At 43.3% G+C, this 17,351-nt stretch overlaps 1 protein-coding gene across 4 annotated transcripts in view; it reads right to left on the bottom strand.

Annotated features, from left to right (window-relative positions):
• Window positions 1–740: 740 nt before the first annotated feature.
• The window catches only part of cicb (capicua transcriptional repressor b), a 63,000-nt gene continuing 46,389 nt past the window's right edge, over window positions 741–17,351 (bottom strand). The window contains exons 12-21 of one of the 4 annotated variants that reach the window (XM_088326764.1): window positions 16,686–16,825; window positions 16,416–16,579; window positions 13,443–13,633; window positions 11,058–11,477; window positions 9,706–9,980; window positions 8,199–8,350; window positions 6,971–7,122; window positions 3,488–3,622; window positions 3,282–3,416; window positions 741–2,060 (exon numbers count right to left, since the gene is read on the bottom strand). In XM_088326764.1, the coding sequence (XP_088182890.1) occupies window positions 1,807–2,060; window positions 3,282–3,416; window positions 3,488–3,622; window positions 6,971–7,122; window positions 8,199–8,350; window positions 9,706–9,980; window positions 11,058–11,477; window positions 13,443–13,633; window positions 16,416–16,579; window positions 16,686–16,825 (2,018 nt within the window). In that variant the 3' untranslated portion in view covers window positions 741–1,806. Of the gene's footprint in view, window positions 2,061–3,281; window positions 3,417–3,487; window positions 3,623–6,970; window positions 7,132–8,198; window positions 8,351–9,705; window positions 9,981–11,057; window positions 11,478–13,442; window positions 13,634–16,415; window positions 16,580–16,685; window positions 16,826–17,351 lie in introns of all 4 variants that reach the window. The other 3 variants (XM_088326763.1, XM_088326766.1, XM_088326765.1) reach the window with 3 other exon arrangements.

Below are 17,351 nucleotides of genomic sequence, written 5' to 3'. Positions count from 1 at the left end.
AAATATTCTACCTCCGAAAATTCAAATGAGCAGAAATGGAACACAGTTTTTTGTTTTTACAGTTTGATGTGAAACAGTTATTAAATACACTATACTCCCTCATTACCGTACTATAAAAAATGTGAATCTGCTAGGTTCTAACTATTCTACAAAAAAAATGAAAATAAGTATAATGATGCGAAATAAGTTTACTATATCTGATTTATTATATCTTTGCAGTGCAATTTTATGAGCTCATCAACCAAATTATTTCAAGTACCGTGCTGCCTCATGAGCCGATTAGTATAAAAATGTTAATCTGTTGCCACCTACAGGTATGGATGACATTTTACAGTTACTCGGCAAAGATGGTAAACAACAGCATGCTAATGTGCATGGGTAAAATTTTACTCATTGCTCAAATACACTTGTCTCAATGAATGCGTTTTATGTTTTTATTTTGAAATATTTGATGTGTGTCATATTTAATGCCCCCTTGTGGTACGATTTTTTTTCGGGGCAAAATTAAAACGTTGATTTGAATACTAGGCAAAAATACATCATACCAATGTTAATTTTAATTGAAAAATATGTTGAGAAATGTGCAATTTTTTCATAACACTCTCCGTCATATTTGTCCGGTCTCAAGCTCCCACGCTGTGCACTGGCCCTTCTCGTAACTGGACACAGAGCGCCATCTAGTGGTTAAATATAACACACACTGGCTTTAACAAAACGGAATAAAAATCCCTTTAGAACACTTTCGGAATCCAACTGACCACCTCACTTTATTGGCATACTGAAAGTTACAGATACAAATTAAATTATCCATATAAATTCATTTTTTGGATACTGGAACAGCTGAACATGAACACAAAAGACATTTAAAGCCACGTTTGTTTTTTTTTTATCTGCAGTTTTTTTTGTTCCGTGATATAAAGTATTACGATATTTACTTTTTTTGCGTGAGATTACAAGTTCAAGTCTGTAACTATTGAGAGCGAGAAGGGGAAGGCAAAAAGTAAGAAAGAAAGGAAATGAGGATTAAAAAAAAAGGGGGGGGGGCGGAGCTTGTTAAAGGGAAGACAAAGAATGAAGAAAAGTACATGCCTTGAAAAATTCCACAAGGGAGGGAATAGAACAAGAATTCAGTTAAAATCCGTAAAAATAAAGACCGTCATGACCTCCTTTCCTTCATGCGGAAGCGCGGGAAAGTTTGCCTCCTACCGACTACAAGGAGTCCACTTCCTGTCAAATTTAAAGACCTTTCAGGGAGAGGTCTGGGAAAGAGAACCATGGGATGCTTGTAGGGGTCTTGAGGGTCCCAGCCCCCCTGATTGTCAGCAGAAAACATACAGGAAGTGACTGTGCGCCCAGACAGGAAACGACTTTACGTCCTGACGAAAAGTCACCCCACTTCCGGGCTTAAATCCACCCCGCGTCCGTACAGGAATCGACCTTATGTCCGGACGGGAAGGGACTCCACATCCGGAGAAACAGTGATTCCACATCAGGACGGGAAATGACTCCCAGTCCAGCCAGGAACTGGCTCCCCATCCGGACAGGAAGTGACTCCCCAACCGGACAGGAAGTGACTCTCCATCCGGACAGGAAGTGACTCCCCAAACGGAAGGGTGTGTGTAACACAACAATTTGTTGATAAAACACGGAATTCTTGTCGATGAACACTTTTGGTCTTTCCAAAATTCCATGGGTAGGGCTCTGGAATACGCAATGCGGTTTCCATGGCTTTTTCAAAACATTGTTTTTGGTTCTACAAGCACCCAAAAACAGGAACCCCACATTGTGCCCAGAAAAAAGATGTCCTCATCTGGAAGAATCTTGCCAGTCGCCGGGATCGTCTTCGGGTTCGGGTTCCTCGTCCTCCCTGGTAGGGGCGTCCCCGGTTTGGGCCCCCGAAGGTCCAGGTAGCGAATCGGGGGGGCCGGCAAGGCAGGCGGCGTCGGCGGGCGTGGCCGTCTGCATGATTTTCTGTCGGACTTCCCGGATTTTCAGCTGCAGACACACTTTGGTGGGGAAAATGTCCGAGTATCTGGTCTGGAAGGCGGCCGTGGCCTGAGCTAAAAGAGAAGAAGGTCAAAAGTGGTTATTTTTCGACTTAAAAAGGGACCTAACTCAGATGCACAACACACTACATCACGTGGTCCTCTTTCTGACCGGGTCTCCAGCCCTGAGGGTTCCGAGGACATCAAGACTAGGCCTTCACCTTCAATGAACCAGAACCACAGTCTATCTCATGTTGCTAAGGTATTTGTGTGGCGTTAGAGGGACTTCTATCAAATTACAATAACGTCATAATTAAGCCGACATTGTTTTTCTATCTAAATGGCGCCAGTTAAAATCTCAAATTCTATCTTTTGTTTTATTTTCCTTTTTCTTGTTTTGTTGTGTTTTATACAATCTGTAGATGAATTTTAAAAGAAAACTATCAATCCAAGAGAAAGAGAGAGTGTGTGTGTGTGTGTCTTGATGAAAGTATTTTGAACTATCAAAAGAGGTACAGAGAATTCACTGAAACTAGTCCCAAACGCTAGTCATAATCGCTAGCCGCAGGCGCTAGCTGAAGACGCTAGCCGCTGATGCTAGCCGCAGACGCAAGCCGTAAGTGCTAGCTGCAGGCGCTAGCCGCAAGCACTGGTCCCAAACGCTAGTCCTATACGCTAGTCATAATTGCTGGCTGCAGACTCTAATCCCAAACGCTAGTCATAATTGTTAGCCGCAGGCGCTAGCCGCAGATGCTAGGCGTAAGCGCTAGCCGCAGGCACTAGCCGCGAGCGCTAGCTGCAGACACTCGCCGCAAGCGCTAGTACCAAACGCTAATCCTAAACGCTAGCCACAGATTCTAGTCCCAAACGCTAGTCATAATTGCTAGCCGTAGACGCTAGCCGCGAGCGTTAGCCCCAGACGCTAGCCGCAAGCGCTAGTCATAATTGCTAGCCGGAGACTCTAGCCGCAGACTCTGGTCCCAAACGCCAGTCATAATTGCAAGCCGCAAGCACTCGCTGCAGACGCTAGTCCCAAACGCTAGTCATAATTGCTAGCCGCAAACTCTAGCCGAGGACTCTAATTCCAAACGCCAGTCATAATTGCAAGCTGCAAGCACTCGCCGCAGACACTAGCCGCAAACGCTAGTCCCAAACGCTAGTGATAATTGCTAGCTGCAGACGCTAGCCGCAGACACTAGTCCCGAGCGCTAGTCATTATTGCTAGTCGCAGATGCTAGCGGCAGGCGCTTCACCCGCATCAATTAAACAAAGAAGAAGAAAACGGAAGAGTCGTACCCGAGGGAAAGAATCCTTGCTGCTCCTGGAAGAGTTGCATGACCAGCGCCCTCCTCTGGTCCAGCGTCCGTCGCAGGGACGAGTACGGCACTTTGTCGAACTCCAACTCGGCCAGGATGTCCTCGCCGTCCGTCCCTTCCGTCGAGAAAGAAAGGTGAAGATTTGGCCATAACCGTACCGAAGAGGTCGGCGCGAGCTCGGGTTACCGGGACGGTCGAAAGTGAAGATGTCGCCCTCGCACTTGGCGGCGCTTTTTGGCGTGTTGGGCTCCGAACTGCAACTGGAGCGTCGACGACTTTTCCTTTTCGGAGAAATTTGCTCGTCGGTGGCCGAGTCCAAGTCTGAACAAAAAAAGGAGCGAGGTGACCAACTCCGTTCGTGTCATATTTAGTGCCTCCTACTGGTGACAAAAAAACATTGATTTGAATACCTTGCAAAAATACATGAACTGTCATGGCAATGTTCACTTATATAAAACATCATAGGTCGAGAAATTTGCATTTGTTACATAGTGAAATCCCTACCTAGTTTGTCTGTGCTCTGCGGCGCCGGTTTCCGTTCGCATTACGCAATAGAGTGCCATCGAGTGGTCAAATATTGCACACTGGGGCTTCCCAAAGTACTTCTCACATGATAGTAGTTAGCAATCTAGTAGTTTATATCAAAAAGAATTAAAGGAGACCCCCGGGATATGGCGACCTTGACTCACGAGGTTTTCACGTAACACTGTGAAATAAGATGGTTTTTTTTGGTCCCTCTTTACAACATTTTCCCCACTATACGACATCAATTTCAACTAACTTAGCATGCCCCAGAACATATCTATCTAAACGTGGCAGTGTTAGTGCGCATGACAAGTTACATTTCTCAGATGCCCATCTCCTTGTCTGCAATTAGTTTTCGTGACAGAATCATGAAGATGCCGATATGCTAATGGTTGAACTCCCTCCCATAACGCCTTTCTCTTTGTTCACTTCAGAATCTCATGTAACCAACTTAGAGTTGCTTAGCTAAGGGGCCGGTCACACAGCCGTTTGCGGCTGAATCACGGCTAAAATTTTGCGTTTTTTTTTTTTTGCCCGTGGTTGCCCGCGATGGAAAATGCGCAAAATTGGCCAACCCGCTGTTCATCGGTGGTATGCCCGCAAAACAGACGCCGGCGACTTTTCCGCTTCCTCATCGCGTCATTTACGCGTCATTTTCTCGTGTGGACCACGGGTATAAAAGCTCCCGAGCCTGTGTTGTGCCCAAATCCGACTCCTACGCAACACCCACACCGCCCCACCCCCTCGCGTGAACGCGCATTCTGCTGCGATCGCTTTTGTTGGAAGCGTGCATTGACGTTGGTGACTTTTTCATCCGCGTTAACAAACGCATTTTGTAGAATACGATCGCACTTTATTGTTTAAATAAACGCGTTATATAGACTAGGATCTCCCAATTGTTATAATTAGCTCGCTTTATTGTTTTAATAAGCGTTTTATATAGAATATGATCGCTTTTGTTGGAAGCGCAGCAGAATGCGCGTTCACGCGAGGGGGGAGGGTTTTAAATACGGTGTGCATTACCGTTCGATTACCTTCACAACAAAAACAAAGACGGAATGGTTTAAGTTGTATTACATTCCCAACAAATGCAAGACGAAGTGGTTTTGGTTATATGTTCGCCATTACATTCCCTAAAAATGATATAAAAGTGAGATAAAACGAGGTAAAAGTGGTTGTAGTAGCGAGGGGATGCAAATCTCGGCAGGGATGCATTTCTCGGCACAACACCGGGCTGTAGAAATCATAACCGCTCAAGACACAGTCCCGTGAAGATCAAGATTTCAAGCTATGGCACCGAAGAAGCCAATATGTTATTATTGTAATAGTTTTTCATTTTGATTTTTATTATCTTGTTATGAAATGAAAAGAAATGTCAAGAAATAAAAATGGATTAAGACGAGGTCACTACGGTGACGGGGATCCATGTTCACCCCTTGACGTCTCGAGCACAACTGACGTGTGCTCGGCAAATCGCGCTGTATATACGCGGAGAAAGGCGTTTGACCGTCACACGCGTAACACGCTAATTTCACGTAATAACACCGCGATACAGGCGCAGAACATGCTATTACCATGCTCCACCCACAATGACCCGCTGAAATTTCCCGTCCTACCCATGTGTAACCACGCCCTGGCCGCGGCCAGAGCACGTCGTTCCGCGTCATTTCCGCGTCATTACCTCGTGTGCCGCCCGCGGTTAACACGTGGTCTAAAGTTTTGAGCAGCTCAAAACTTTTTCGCGCGGCCAACCGCGTGTGAATTTCCGACCGCGAGTAAAGCACTCCTGTATCTCGTCTATATGGCGGTCTCAAAGCGTCCAACAGCGCCCAACAGCGTCTGCTTCACGGCCAGAAATTTCTGACCGTGGTTCAGCCTCGATACGCCCGTGAAAGGCTGTGTACCCACGCTCTAAAGAATTGAGCAGCGCAAAACATTTTCGCGCTGCCACCCGCGCGTGAATTTCCGACCGTGTGTTAAGGACTGCTGTATCTCGTCTGTACGGCGATCTCAAAGCGTCCAATAACATCCGCCTCACAGGCAGAAATTTCTGGCCGTGATTCAGCCGCAAACGGCTGTGTGATCGGGCCCTAAGGGTTTGAAGACTTGAAGTAATGCTAAAGTGAGAAGATGTTAACCACTACACTACAGATAATAAATAAATACAAAGAAACTGTTGGTCGACATGATATAAAATGCTGGTCTGGTATTAGTTTGCATCACGAAAACGCTGATATGTTTTGGCTGAACTACTTCCCACAAAACCTCTCTGTCTTCAATCATTTCCGATTCTGTTGCACTTTGTAAATAATTTGCGATACAGTACTGCATTTTTGTAATGTACTTATTCACTATAGGTTCCAAGGCTTGCAGTGATGCCAAAGAGAGAAGAAAAAACATGATAACCATGGAAACAATGTTTATGGTGATCAGAAAATAATAAAGAAGCAAATGCATTGTTACCCTTGCAATGGAATTATGAGTGTGTGATAATCAATTATACAAAATTTTAAGTGTTTTATATGATACTAATCAGCACTGATACATTTTCATTCTAGGCTGTTTCCACCCCTTCTGCATCCACTTGCTACGCCACTATACCAGCTCAAGTCATTTCTCCTTTGCATGTATAATTTATGTATATTATTATTTTATACATGTACATTTTATGTAAGTACTTTCCATATCACATGTCATGATTCACACCACTTCCTATGGTGTCTCTCGGGTAGGTACAGCCCGGTGGCGCATATTCCTCTCCAGGCTGCTTTTTTTGGGCAGAGGTTTGCACCCTCATATTAAACAGATAGAACTGTTTCCACAGTAACCAGTCACAGGAGCCTCCTGATCTGACTCAGATACAGCAACTTCATCATCTGGTCACCATTGTTGTCGGTATTAAGCGTCCTATCCCTCTTCAGGGATGACATTGTTTTATTATTTTACTGTCTTATTTGAGATGCTGGGAGTTAGGATTGCATTAGCTAAGTAGCATAGGTTTCTATTCCCATGAATTTTTGCCATATCCATTTTTAACCTGTACCTCAGAATGGATTCATGGTGTATCCAAGGGGCCTACTGCAAGAGTGACACCTATATCCGAAGACCCCACAAAAAATGTAAATCTTTAAAAGAAGAAGCCACCTGTGGAGTTCTTCCTCTTGCGCCGGTAGCTGCCCAGGATGGCGCGTGGCGAGGTGGCGAGACTCTGCAGCGTGGGGGAGGGCAAAACCTCCTCGGGCCGGAACTCGGGCAGCTCGGCGAAGCGCTCCTCGAAATACACCTCCGACAGAACCCTTCCCGACCAGCACGCACAAATAATAAAATAGGAATAAAATAAAAAGTATATAACAGGCCGTTCCAGATGTTATGTTTCAAATAGGGCTGCAACAATTGGTCGATGTAGACAATGGAAATAGTTGAAAATGAATTCAATTGTCAATTTTTGTAGCCAGACACGTTTTTCCAACGCCGAGGCATCCCACATGAATATAATCTCTGCTGAAAGTCGCTTTTGCGCAGTGGTGTCTTTGTCTTTAGCGCTATCATAAAGAGATGACGACGTCAGCATTAAGTACGCGTACCAATACTTGAAAAGCATTTTAACCTGGATACGGTGTATAAAAAGAGTACTTGTAAAGTTTGCACAGGAGACCTTGCGTATCAACAGAGAAGAGTCGAATGCAACAGAGTCTGACTCGCCTCGGTAAGATTCAAGTAACAGTCAAGCCAATACGGTTTTAATGACAGGCGGAGTTGGCCTAAATTACCCTTCCGTCCTCCTCCCGAGTCCTCACAAATAAAATATGAAAATTTAGGTTTGCTTCGGGCTTAGTCCTTTAAATCAAGTTAATTGGTCGGGTTCGGGCTGGTTCAGGCTTCTATACCCTCGGGCTGGATTTTTCAGGCCTGATCTTACCTCTAATGCAGTCCAAAGAACAAACGTCAGTTGTTAAATAGTTTGGATTTTAAAATGTTGAGAATCGTTACGTTATTTTGTTACGGACTTTGTAGTTGACCACTGAATGTACTTCACAAAATGCACATTACTGTTCTGCTGCTATTGAACCTTAACTTGGTTTAAAGGGATAAAAAAATAGACAGAGGTTTGTATATGGATTGATGTCTCTACTAACCAAGCACTGTCACCAATTGGTTTTAGATAGGGCATTTAGTCTGCTGTAATCTAAAAAAAAGTTGCATTGTACCCATTTTTCTTCTACTTATGATCATTTGCAACATAAATCAACGGCATGCTAAATTTAAGAAAAATATTATAATCATCGGATTATTTGACCAATTGTGTCAATAGTCGGTGAGTGGTCAACTATTAAAATAGTCGTTCGTTGCAACCCTAGTTTCAAACACTCACTTGTCCACGGAATCAAAGGTCTTCTTAAGCGGCGGTGGGCGGGCTTTGATCTTCTTGGGCGCCGGCCCGTCTTTGTCGGTGAGTGGGGGAGGCAGGGGGGTCTCGGTGGCTAACGGTGGAGGGGAGGAAGGGACGGATTCCTTCCATCCAGCCTAAAAAAGATACAAAGCATGGTTTTACTGCTTTTTGAGGATTCAATTTGCCTATATTTCCCAAATCCATTGCGTATTCGATTACCGTAAATTCCGGACTACAAGCCGCTACTTTTTTTCTACATTTCAAAAACTGCAAATTACAATAAGATCCGGCTTATTCTTTTTCACAAAGATGATGGGTGTAGGCGGCGACTTTGGATAGGTCGCCACGCAGCTGGCTTAGAACTTTGACAAAGCATCGTGGGGGCATGTAGCAGGTGATGACGCAATTTCCGCCAAGTACTCTGACTGGTGAAGGATTTTCTACATTGGACTGTAAAGGATTTTATACGATCGAATACAAATTACATTTAATGCAAAAGATATTCACTGGCTGGGCTGTAGTTCAATGTCAGGGCACCCTGGTGAAAATGTTGTTCACGGGAACGGAGGTAACGGGACGAGAGGCTGATAAGATAATCAGCACATACAGATGCAGAAAGGCCCTGATGACGCTCGGTGTTGTTTAGAGTATTCCAGACATCGTGACGCCCAGGGGGGTGCTTCCTTGGCACGCCCATGGGAGGAGTCGGCACGCCATTATGCAGGGAGAAGACAGTGAATAGGAGAGAGCCAAAGGATTTCGGAAGAGGGCTTTCCAGAGACTCCAACGAGACTAATTTGTCCGTTTTCAATGGAGTACACTTAGTTAAATTGTTAATGAAATTAAATCTGCCCCCGTGTGAAAATGTCGGCTTTCCTGTTCATCTTTTTCCTCAAGAAACGAGCACGCATAAATTGTTGAGTGAATGTAGGTCGTGTTCGGTTAATGGAGTCAGATAACTAATTCGAACAATTTGGTAAACTGTATGTTTTGATATTAATTAATTTTCTGGTAAATGAAGGAATTTAATAGTAACTAGAACTCTCTTCGGTATCAGATGCCTCGCCATCCAACTTGTGATGCGCATGAATGGCTGAACGAGATTCCCACTGCCCCTATGGAGTAAGATTGCAATCTGGGCAAAATCAGTGGGGAAATGTCTAGTAAAGAAAAGGAACACATTGTGTCGATTAAGACACTCGCTGGAGTGCGACAAAACCATTCTCAAAATGAAACTCAATGTACTGTACTGACTAAAATTCAAAAGCCCGTACAATCATACACTTCCTGTGCCATGCAACTGAGCTTGAGCTCTCCCATCCCTTGCGAAAAAGTGATAAAATAGGCTAGGTAATGCTACTGCAGAATTTTTAATCATCACAGATGCGACACTAGTTACTAACTGAGGGCGGGTACATCATAATTATCGGGCTGACAGTTATTAGACTGATCACAGGCTAATAGGGGTGACGGACTAAATAATACACACCACCACTTTGAGTACCTCTCTGCTGGTTTCTGCAGTGTTGTCGCAGGATGGAGGCTCATCCGCCGAATGCAAAGCGGGTGAGGCGGTGGCAGGTGCCGCCGGTTCCGCGTCAAAAGAGAAGTGACTATTGGAGGAGGGGGCTTCTCTTTCTCGTTCCTTGCCGCGACCCCCGGCCTCGTAGCTGCCCACCGGGATGCTTGCCAGTGTGGCCTTGACTTTTTGGGGGGGCCTGCTTGGGAGCGGGCTCATCTTCAGGGTGCTGGGTGTGCTGGATGCTAAATAGAATGTAAAAATCATAATTTAATGAAGATTGAAGTTAAAATGGGCCCTGGAATATCACATCCCTCTTTTCACTTCAAAGTGTTTTTTTCGGACTCTCTTTATGGCGTTTTCCTCACTATACAACATCAACAACTTACTTTTTATGTCTAAAAAAAGATCATCAAATTCTAAATTTGCGGTGCTTGTGTGTTTGTAGAGTTAGAGTATATCTCTGAGATTCCTGTCTGATTCAGGTTGACACCATGTTAAATTATGATGTGTTATTGGTGTGCCTCACGGTAGCGTTGAAATACAGATAGGCTATTGGCTGAACTACCGCCCACAATGCCTTTCTGTTTCTTTGTTCAGTTCAAAATTGTATGTGCTTTAGTTAGACAGTATTTTTTAACTGTATGTATTTAAAAACATGACAACCATGGACACTAACCTTGCGATTAACAGGAAATACAACGAGGGCACGCTGATCGCAACCCTGACTAAGTTGCAAAGCTGTAATCAATTGAAGATCTAGACAATTCTTAAAAATAAGGAGGCGATTAAACCTTTGGACAATCCTTACAGATGGAAGTTTCAAAAGCAGTTTTAATTTGAAGCCATATCGTCCCCATGTGAACCCGTTACTTCGCTCGACCAGCTCAAAGCATTTTCACACCAAAGGAAAATAAAATCAAAATTTTCCCTTTACAGTTATTTATAATGTTTTTTAATTTGTTATCTGCGGCCTGAACAGCTCCATCATCGTCAAACTTATCTCTATTTCGAGTGCGGATAAGTCGTGTTAGTGTTTTTTATGTTTAACTCCCTCCTGTGTCTTTGCACTTCGACTGCATTTTTATACTTCCAGTAGCATTTTAGAATAAAAGCCATTTCTACAAAGGATAGTCTGGCAACCATCCTTCGCTTCGATGGGTTGTCTAAAAAAAAAGGATACATAATTTAGTTTTCAGCTACTCAAATGTGTTTATTTTTGGGACACCCTGTACTAGGTTATCTGAACATTCTTTAGAGCTAATTAGTATACATTTCTATCCCACGCTACATGAGTCTATACTTCTCCCAAAATGACCTACCAGGTGTTTGGATCTGAAGTGGAGGACTGCAGGGTTTTGCAAGAAGAACTGCTCCACTAGGATGCGCTGCTGTGCCGCTACTTAAAGCGCCCTGCTGCTGGCATTCCGACGTCACGGGCACTTCATTCTGCCTCTCAGCCGGCCTGCCGGCAACTCGGTCTGCAGGCAGGATGCGTTCCGGATGAGGCTGCGGTACGACTACTGCGGCAGGGGGTGTCACGTGTTTGGCCACGATGTGAGCAGAAACAGTAGAGGCGCTGGAAACGGAGTACACGGTGGCGGTCGGGGGCGGGGCCGCTACTGAGACCACCCCAGTGGCAAGGGTGACACTCTGCGAAGGAGGGTAAACGGCCGTGACGATTTGGCCGCCGGAGGTGGGAGGTTGTTGGGGTGGCGCGGTAGCTAAGAGAGGCGCTTGTCCTGCATATGGGAGGACACAGATTATAAATGAAGTGTCCTACACCAAACAAAACAGTGATTCTGAAAGTGGAGTAACGCGGATCATTGATTAATAGAATAATTAAAATTTCAGTAAAAATAAATACACATGGCTGGGATGGGCTACAACCCCCCCCAGAAATGTACAAATAAAAACAGAATTGCAATTGAATAAATGGTCTTTATTGTCATTATACAAAAGTACAATGAATTTGGAGGGCTATTCCTTTAAGTGTAAGAAAACGATTTTGAGAGAGGCTGGCTAGCTACATGCTAGCCTTGGATAGCCGCGACTTCTGCAAGGTCTTTGTGATGATTAAAATACAAGAGTCACAAATGTAGCAGTTTTCCATAAGTAGTCGATCCAAGTTGTCCGTTTCATGGGCAATGGAGCTGGTATTGGTGACTAGCCATGTTCGGCAAGGGTGGCTTAAGAGTTGTTAGCCTAGCAGTCAGCTTTCCCTTCTGACGCCGCCTCAGTCAATTCCCAGACATGCTAAAAATCCAGGCAGCACCCGCTAGTGATGGGCTTTTCCTTGCGCTTTCCTGACTTTCCTTGGAGTCCGATTTAATGAATGAATTGATTTTCAATGTGGCGAGCCACTAAAGCTACGAGCTGTGCCGATCGTTCCGGTGGCTATTTGTGCAAGGGCTGCAATAATGGCTGGCAGCAATACACCTACCGATGTAGGCCAAACACTCCTTCAATCAAATAACAAATGGGAACTATGAATCCCTGAAAAAAACGCAGTGGTTTGCGGTTACACTATCGCACTACGTCACATCATGAGATCGATTTGATTTCGGTTAATTGTGCAGCTCTAAATGTCACAAAATCTTTTAGTTCAAACAAATATAAATCTTATCAATGTGCTTAAATTTGTATCCATCTATCTTTCTACCATGGTCATATCCCTCAAGAGGGGTGACCGACAGCAAGACAAACACATACAATAACAAAGAAAATAAAAAGGAAAAAAAATAGCAAAAAAAACCCACACACGAACATTTTTGGACCATGGCCAACCCAAACGCCCAAACACCCAAACAAGTTAGGCACCTTGGCACCTAAGTTGGTCATGCTTTCGTCCCTCCAGATGAAATGGGACACCAGAAAGCGGCCATGTCACTCGGGTCAGGGTGACACAACACACTCTTTTGTTCAACAGCAGGGCCCAACAGCTTTCACTGGTTTACCCCTGCCGCATCATACGGGTGCCCAGCCCATCCTTAAGAATGAGTCCACAATCCAACTATCCTTTCACAACATCCCACTATCCTTTCACAACAAATTTAAATTTTTAAGACTTTGGAAAATTGGATAAAAGACATTTTCTTGCCAATTAAAATCGTATATAGAATCTGGAATTCAATGCCTTTTCAGACTTTTCGAGGAACTGCGGGAACCCTGTTAAGTGACAGCGCACGCACCACCACTAATCGGGTTAAATTCCCAATCTTAAGCCCGAGCCAGACCCAAATTTCGTGCCTAAACTGTCATTCATTATGTCCGGGCCGAGCTTCTCTCTTGCTGCTTTTTAAAATTGTTTTTATATATCCACCAGTCATTGTTCTTATTTGTCTCTCTGCCCCTCTGATTTTTCAAGTGCCACGCGAGATTCTTAAGGAAATGCTGCTGCTGTAGTTTATGGCCTAATTTTCAATCCGGCAAAAAGACAGCCTTAAAAGGTTCTTTCATCAACTCATGATTATTACTGATATCCAACTTTGTAAACTATTTTCTGCACCCACAGAAGATGTCCTTATTTAAAATGTAAAACTATGCAAGTGTTTATAAATGTATTAAAACAAAAGAAAAAAGGGAGCTTTGGGTTTAGCCTAACCCCCATGTAACTGTATCACCCTTCAACTCCAACCAAGTGACCCACAAGTATAACTCAAGATACTTTATTTCAGTGAAGTGAAAATGTAAAATGAGGCACTGACCCGTGATGAGCGGCTGGACCAGCGTCTGTCCAGGCTGCGGGATGGCGGTGAAGCCGAGGGTGGCTAAAGAAGGAGGCACGTACGCGGAGCCTTGCAGAGGCAGCGTCGGCTGGGCGGGGCCAGAGGACGAGGAAGTCGCTGCGGTAGACGCCAACGCCAGTGACGACGGGGCTGATTGCACGTACGTGATCCTGCGTTTGAGGCAGTGGTTCCCAATTACTTTTTGTCATGGCCCTCATAGGTCAAGTCAAGTCACATTTCTTTGTATAGCCCTTAATGACAAGATGTCTCAAAGGACTGCACAGGATTACAAATACACCATCGCCTGATCTTAAACCAACATGCGGGCAAGGAAAAATTCAAAACCTCAGCACCTCTAACGCCTTTGTAACTAAAGGCAATAGTTTCCCGTTGTGGTACTTTGTAACCTGAAAACCTTCCACGCCCTCCCCAGTATTATCCCACCCCGACCACCGCGCCACCAAAAATAGTGTAATTTGTCTAAAAAAAGTGTATACTTATGCATAATACCGTTTTCTGATTAACATATAAGATAATTAAAAAAAGAAAGAAATATCGATCACCTTACAAGAAAGAATAGCTTGATGACTGTCATAGAAAAGATTTAAAATGCATTTTAGGTTCTAATATAATAAACAAATCATTAAACTTTTAATATTTTTTGTCTGACAATGCCAAACTAGATGTTACTTAAAAATAAAATGAGTTGAAATCAATAAATGATAATGCATTCAAACTAATCATCAACATTAATTGAGAGGACACCATTTAAAAAAACTAAAATATATAAAAGAATTAGCGGTATGTATTTTTTTTATCAAAGATGATGTCTGGATTAATGGGCACAATGAGCATGATTTTCAATACACAACTCTTGAAAAAAGAACACAGCAAATCTCAGCCCCTGTGCTGATATTATATATAGTGGTACCTCTACCTTCGAATGTCTCTACATACGAAGGTTTCAGGTTACAAAGTACCATAACGGGAAAATATTGCCTTTAGTTACAAAGGCATTATAGGATACGAAGTAAAGAATATAGTACAGTACACAGTTGTTAGCCACTCCCAGAGCTTCCTGAATGTAAACAAACAGGCTATCGCTTAAAATCTGCCTGGCAAACCAGTGCGCATGCGTGAACCCAGCATGCTCTTCGTGTTACTGTCACAGTTAAGAATCAAAGACGACAAGGAGAAGGAGTTTTCGGCAAGATAGGGGGGAGCAGGACGCATTCAATCAGCCCATATTCAAAACATTTTAGCGAAATTCCATGATGTCTCGGAATTTGTGGACAGGAATCACCTGGAAAAAGTGTTGATAAGTCAGGCTATCGTTCATTATGATATCTGCCTCGCGCATTTCAGGCAGATTGTCAAAATAATGCAAACGCAGAAGTCATTTAATCAGTTTTTCAAAGAACGCGAGGCAAAAAAAGGTAAATGAATATTTTTAAATTTCCTTTATTCTTTGTTCTTTTTACATTATGTGCCCCTTGTTTTATGTTTATTGTGCGGTAATCTAATTTTAACATGTTTTATTTCATGTTCTGATGCTCTTTTATGATTTAGGAAGAAAATATACTGTACTTTTGCAGGGCTTGAAACGGGTTAGCGCATTTACATTCAAAATGGGTCACTACTTAGTTTTCAGGTTACAAAGCTACTCCCAGAACAAGTTAAATCAGTAAGAGGTACCACTGTATATGATGTCAACAATGCCTGCTGCTTTACTGAAAGAGTCAAAACTTGGCGCGCCCCACTATTTGTCAAACACTGGTTTAAGGGAACTTTTAGTCAAAAACGTTGAGGGGTGACCTGGAACAATACAGGAAGGAAGAACAAAAAGAGAAGTTGTGCGGAGGATGCTCGTGTGGGTGTCTAGATGAGAGGCAACGAGTGGGGGTGGACAGGCCACAAGCAGCATGAGTAACGAATCCAGAATAGAGCTTCTCAAACTTCTCTTTTTTCCCCTCCACACAAATACATTGATTCCCTGAAAAAAATCCTGCTTCCTGATCTTGGTAGGTCACCGCAGTACAGACTCTCTGACAATAAAACACTGGACAAAGACATGCCTATTTTGGATCAAATTACTTCCATTGAAGAAAAAATAAATGCGGCGATTTGACGCAATTTTCCTGCCAGGGGTGTGAACACGTCATGACGCTAATGTGTTGCTGGAAAAGTGCACACAGTGTGCATGAAACACAAACATGTCAATACAATGCTTTGATTGTCCTCCTAGTATTTAATAAACTGAAATACTAGACCTCTGAGATATGACGGCCCATCATTAAGACATTTTCACTTCACAGATTTTTTTCAGCCCTTCATCCAACAACAATTTTTTCACAAAATCCCCAAAACATTGCTGCTTTTGTGCATATGACACGTTAAGTCTCTAAGATGTCTTTCTGATGTTGGGCAAGGTCATAATACCTTGTCTGTTTTCGGCTTGCATCAGGGCATGGTGAAAACGCCGATATAAGCTATTGGCTCAAATATCCCTCACAATGCCATTTTAACGCTTCATTCAGCTCAGAAGATTGTGTAAGCGATTTACTATATTTACTATATTTATGCGCTATGAAAGCTTGCAATTATCAATAAACACTAAGAAGGCACACATATAGCCACACTATATGTGAAAATGTTCTAACTTTGTACCAGCTCAAGTCACAACACACCAAGGTAAATAAAATATCCTTTTTCCTTTTCAGATAGGTATATTTATGTAGAATGTCATTTAATCTTATATGCGTATATTGTGAGTAGGACTTACTATATACTATTTTAATATGTTGAGGTTTACCTGGGGAATCAGGGATTCAGAGCTATTTAAAATAGATTTCTATCCCCTTGATATACTGGCAATTTGAGATCCCCACCTTCATATGTTATCCTAGGGGTCTACTGAATAAAATGCATCTCTTTGATAATTCCTCTTTCTACCTGTTAGTGGGAGGTGGCAGCAAAACAGCCGGCGAATGGTTGGCGGGCCCTGGAGCCACAATGGCAGCGGTAGCCATTGTGACAGGGAAGGTATTGGCAGGGTGAACTGCCCCACCCTGAGGCAGCTGCGACTGGACCATTGGCATGGGTGCGATCTGGATAATCTAAACATGAAAAAGTGACACCCCCAAATCACAATCTGTGTTATTGTGAGCTCATAAAAGATTTTGGGGAAAAACAAACAAAAAAATAACAGGCAAACCGGCAAACCTTGCTTCCTGGCTGAGCGCCGTTCTGGACAGGAAGAGACGGGGCTACGATAGGAAACTGCTGAGGGGGAGCCGGCGTGGTGCGGACCGTTGCCATGGGGACAACCATTTTGCCCTGGAGCACTGGGGACTGTGTTTGCACTGAGCAGAGCAAAAATAACCACGTATATAAAAGCATAAATGACTGATAATCGTGTTGAACCATCATTGCACGCGTTCACAAAATTAGATTGAATTGTGAAAGTCAAAAGACTGCCATAAAATATATACTGTATTTTCTGGACTATATGGCGCACCTAAAAACCCCAAATTGGTCAGAAATTTGAAAATGACGCACTATTGCACCTTATATACTAAAGAATATGGCAGATAAAAGTGGTAATGCTAGGTGAGCATTACTATACAATGTTTTACGGTATACTGAAGTACCAAAAAGCAATATTCATTGCTGACCGAAACCGCAATGCATGTAATGCAAACTGGGCTTGTGGTGATGAGGGCACCTACACTTTACCACTAGACCACCAGTGACATTTGAAATTAGAGCTTATGTACTTATCAGACTTTTTTTTACTAACGGTACCAGAAACATTGATTTGTATAGTGTATTATATTCTGCATTTTCATAAGTTAAACTGTCTTTTCACATCTTCACCTGTGCGTCAAT

Source organism: Urocampus carinirostris, chromosome 2, assembly GCF_059441175.1.
Source record: "Urocampus carinirostris isolate Australia breed hairy pipefish chromosome 2, RoL_Ucar_1.0, whole genome shotgun sequence".
Classification (NCBI taxonomy): domain Eukaryota; kingdom Metazoa; phylum Chordata; class Actinopteri; order Syngnathiformes; family Syngnathidae; genus Urocampus; species Urocampus carinirostris.
The sequence above is the reverse complement of the archived record's forward strand: the minus strand, read 5'-3'. Positions and strand labels throughout refer to the sequence as shown.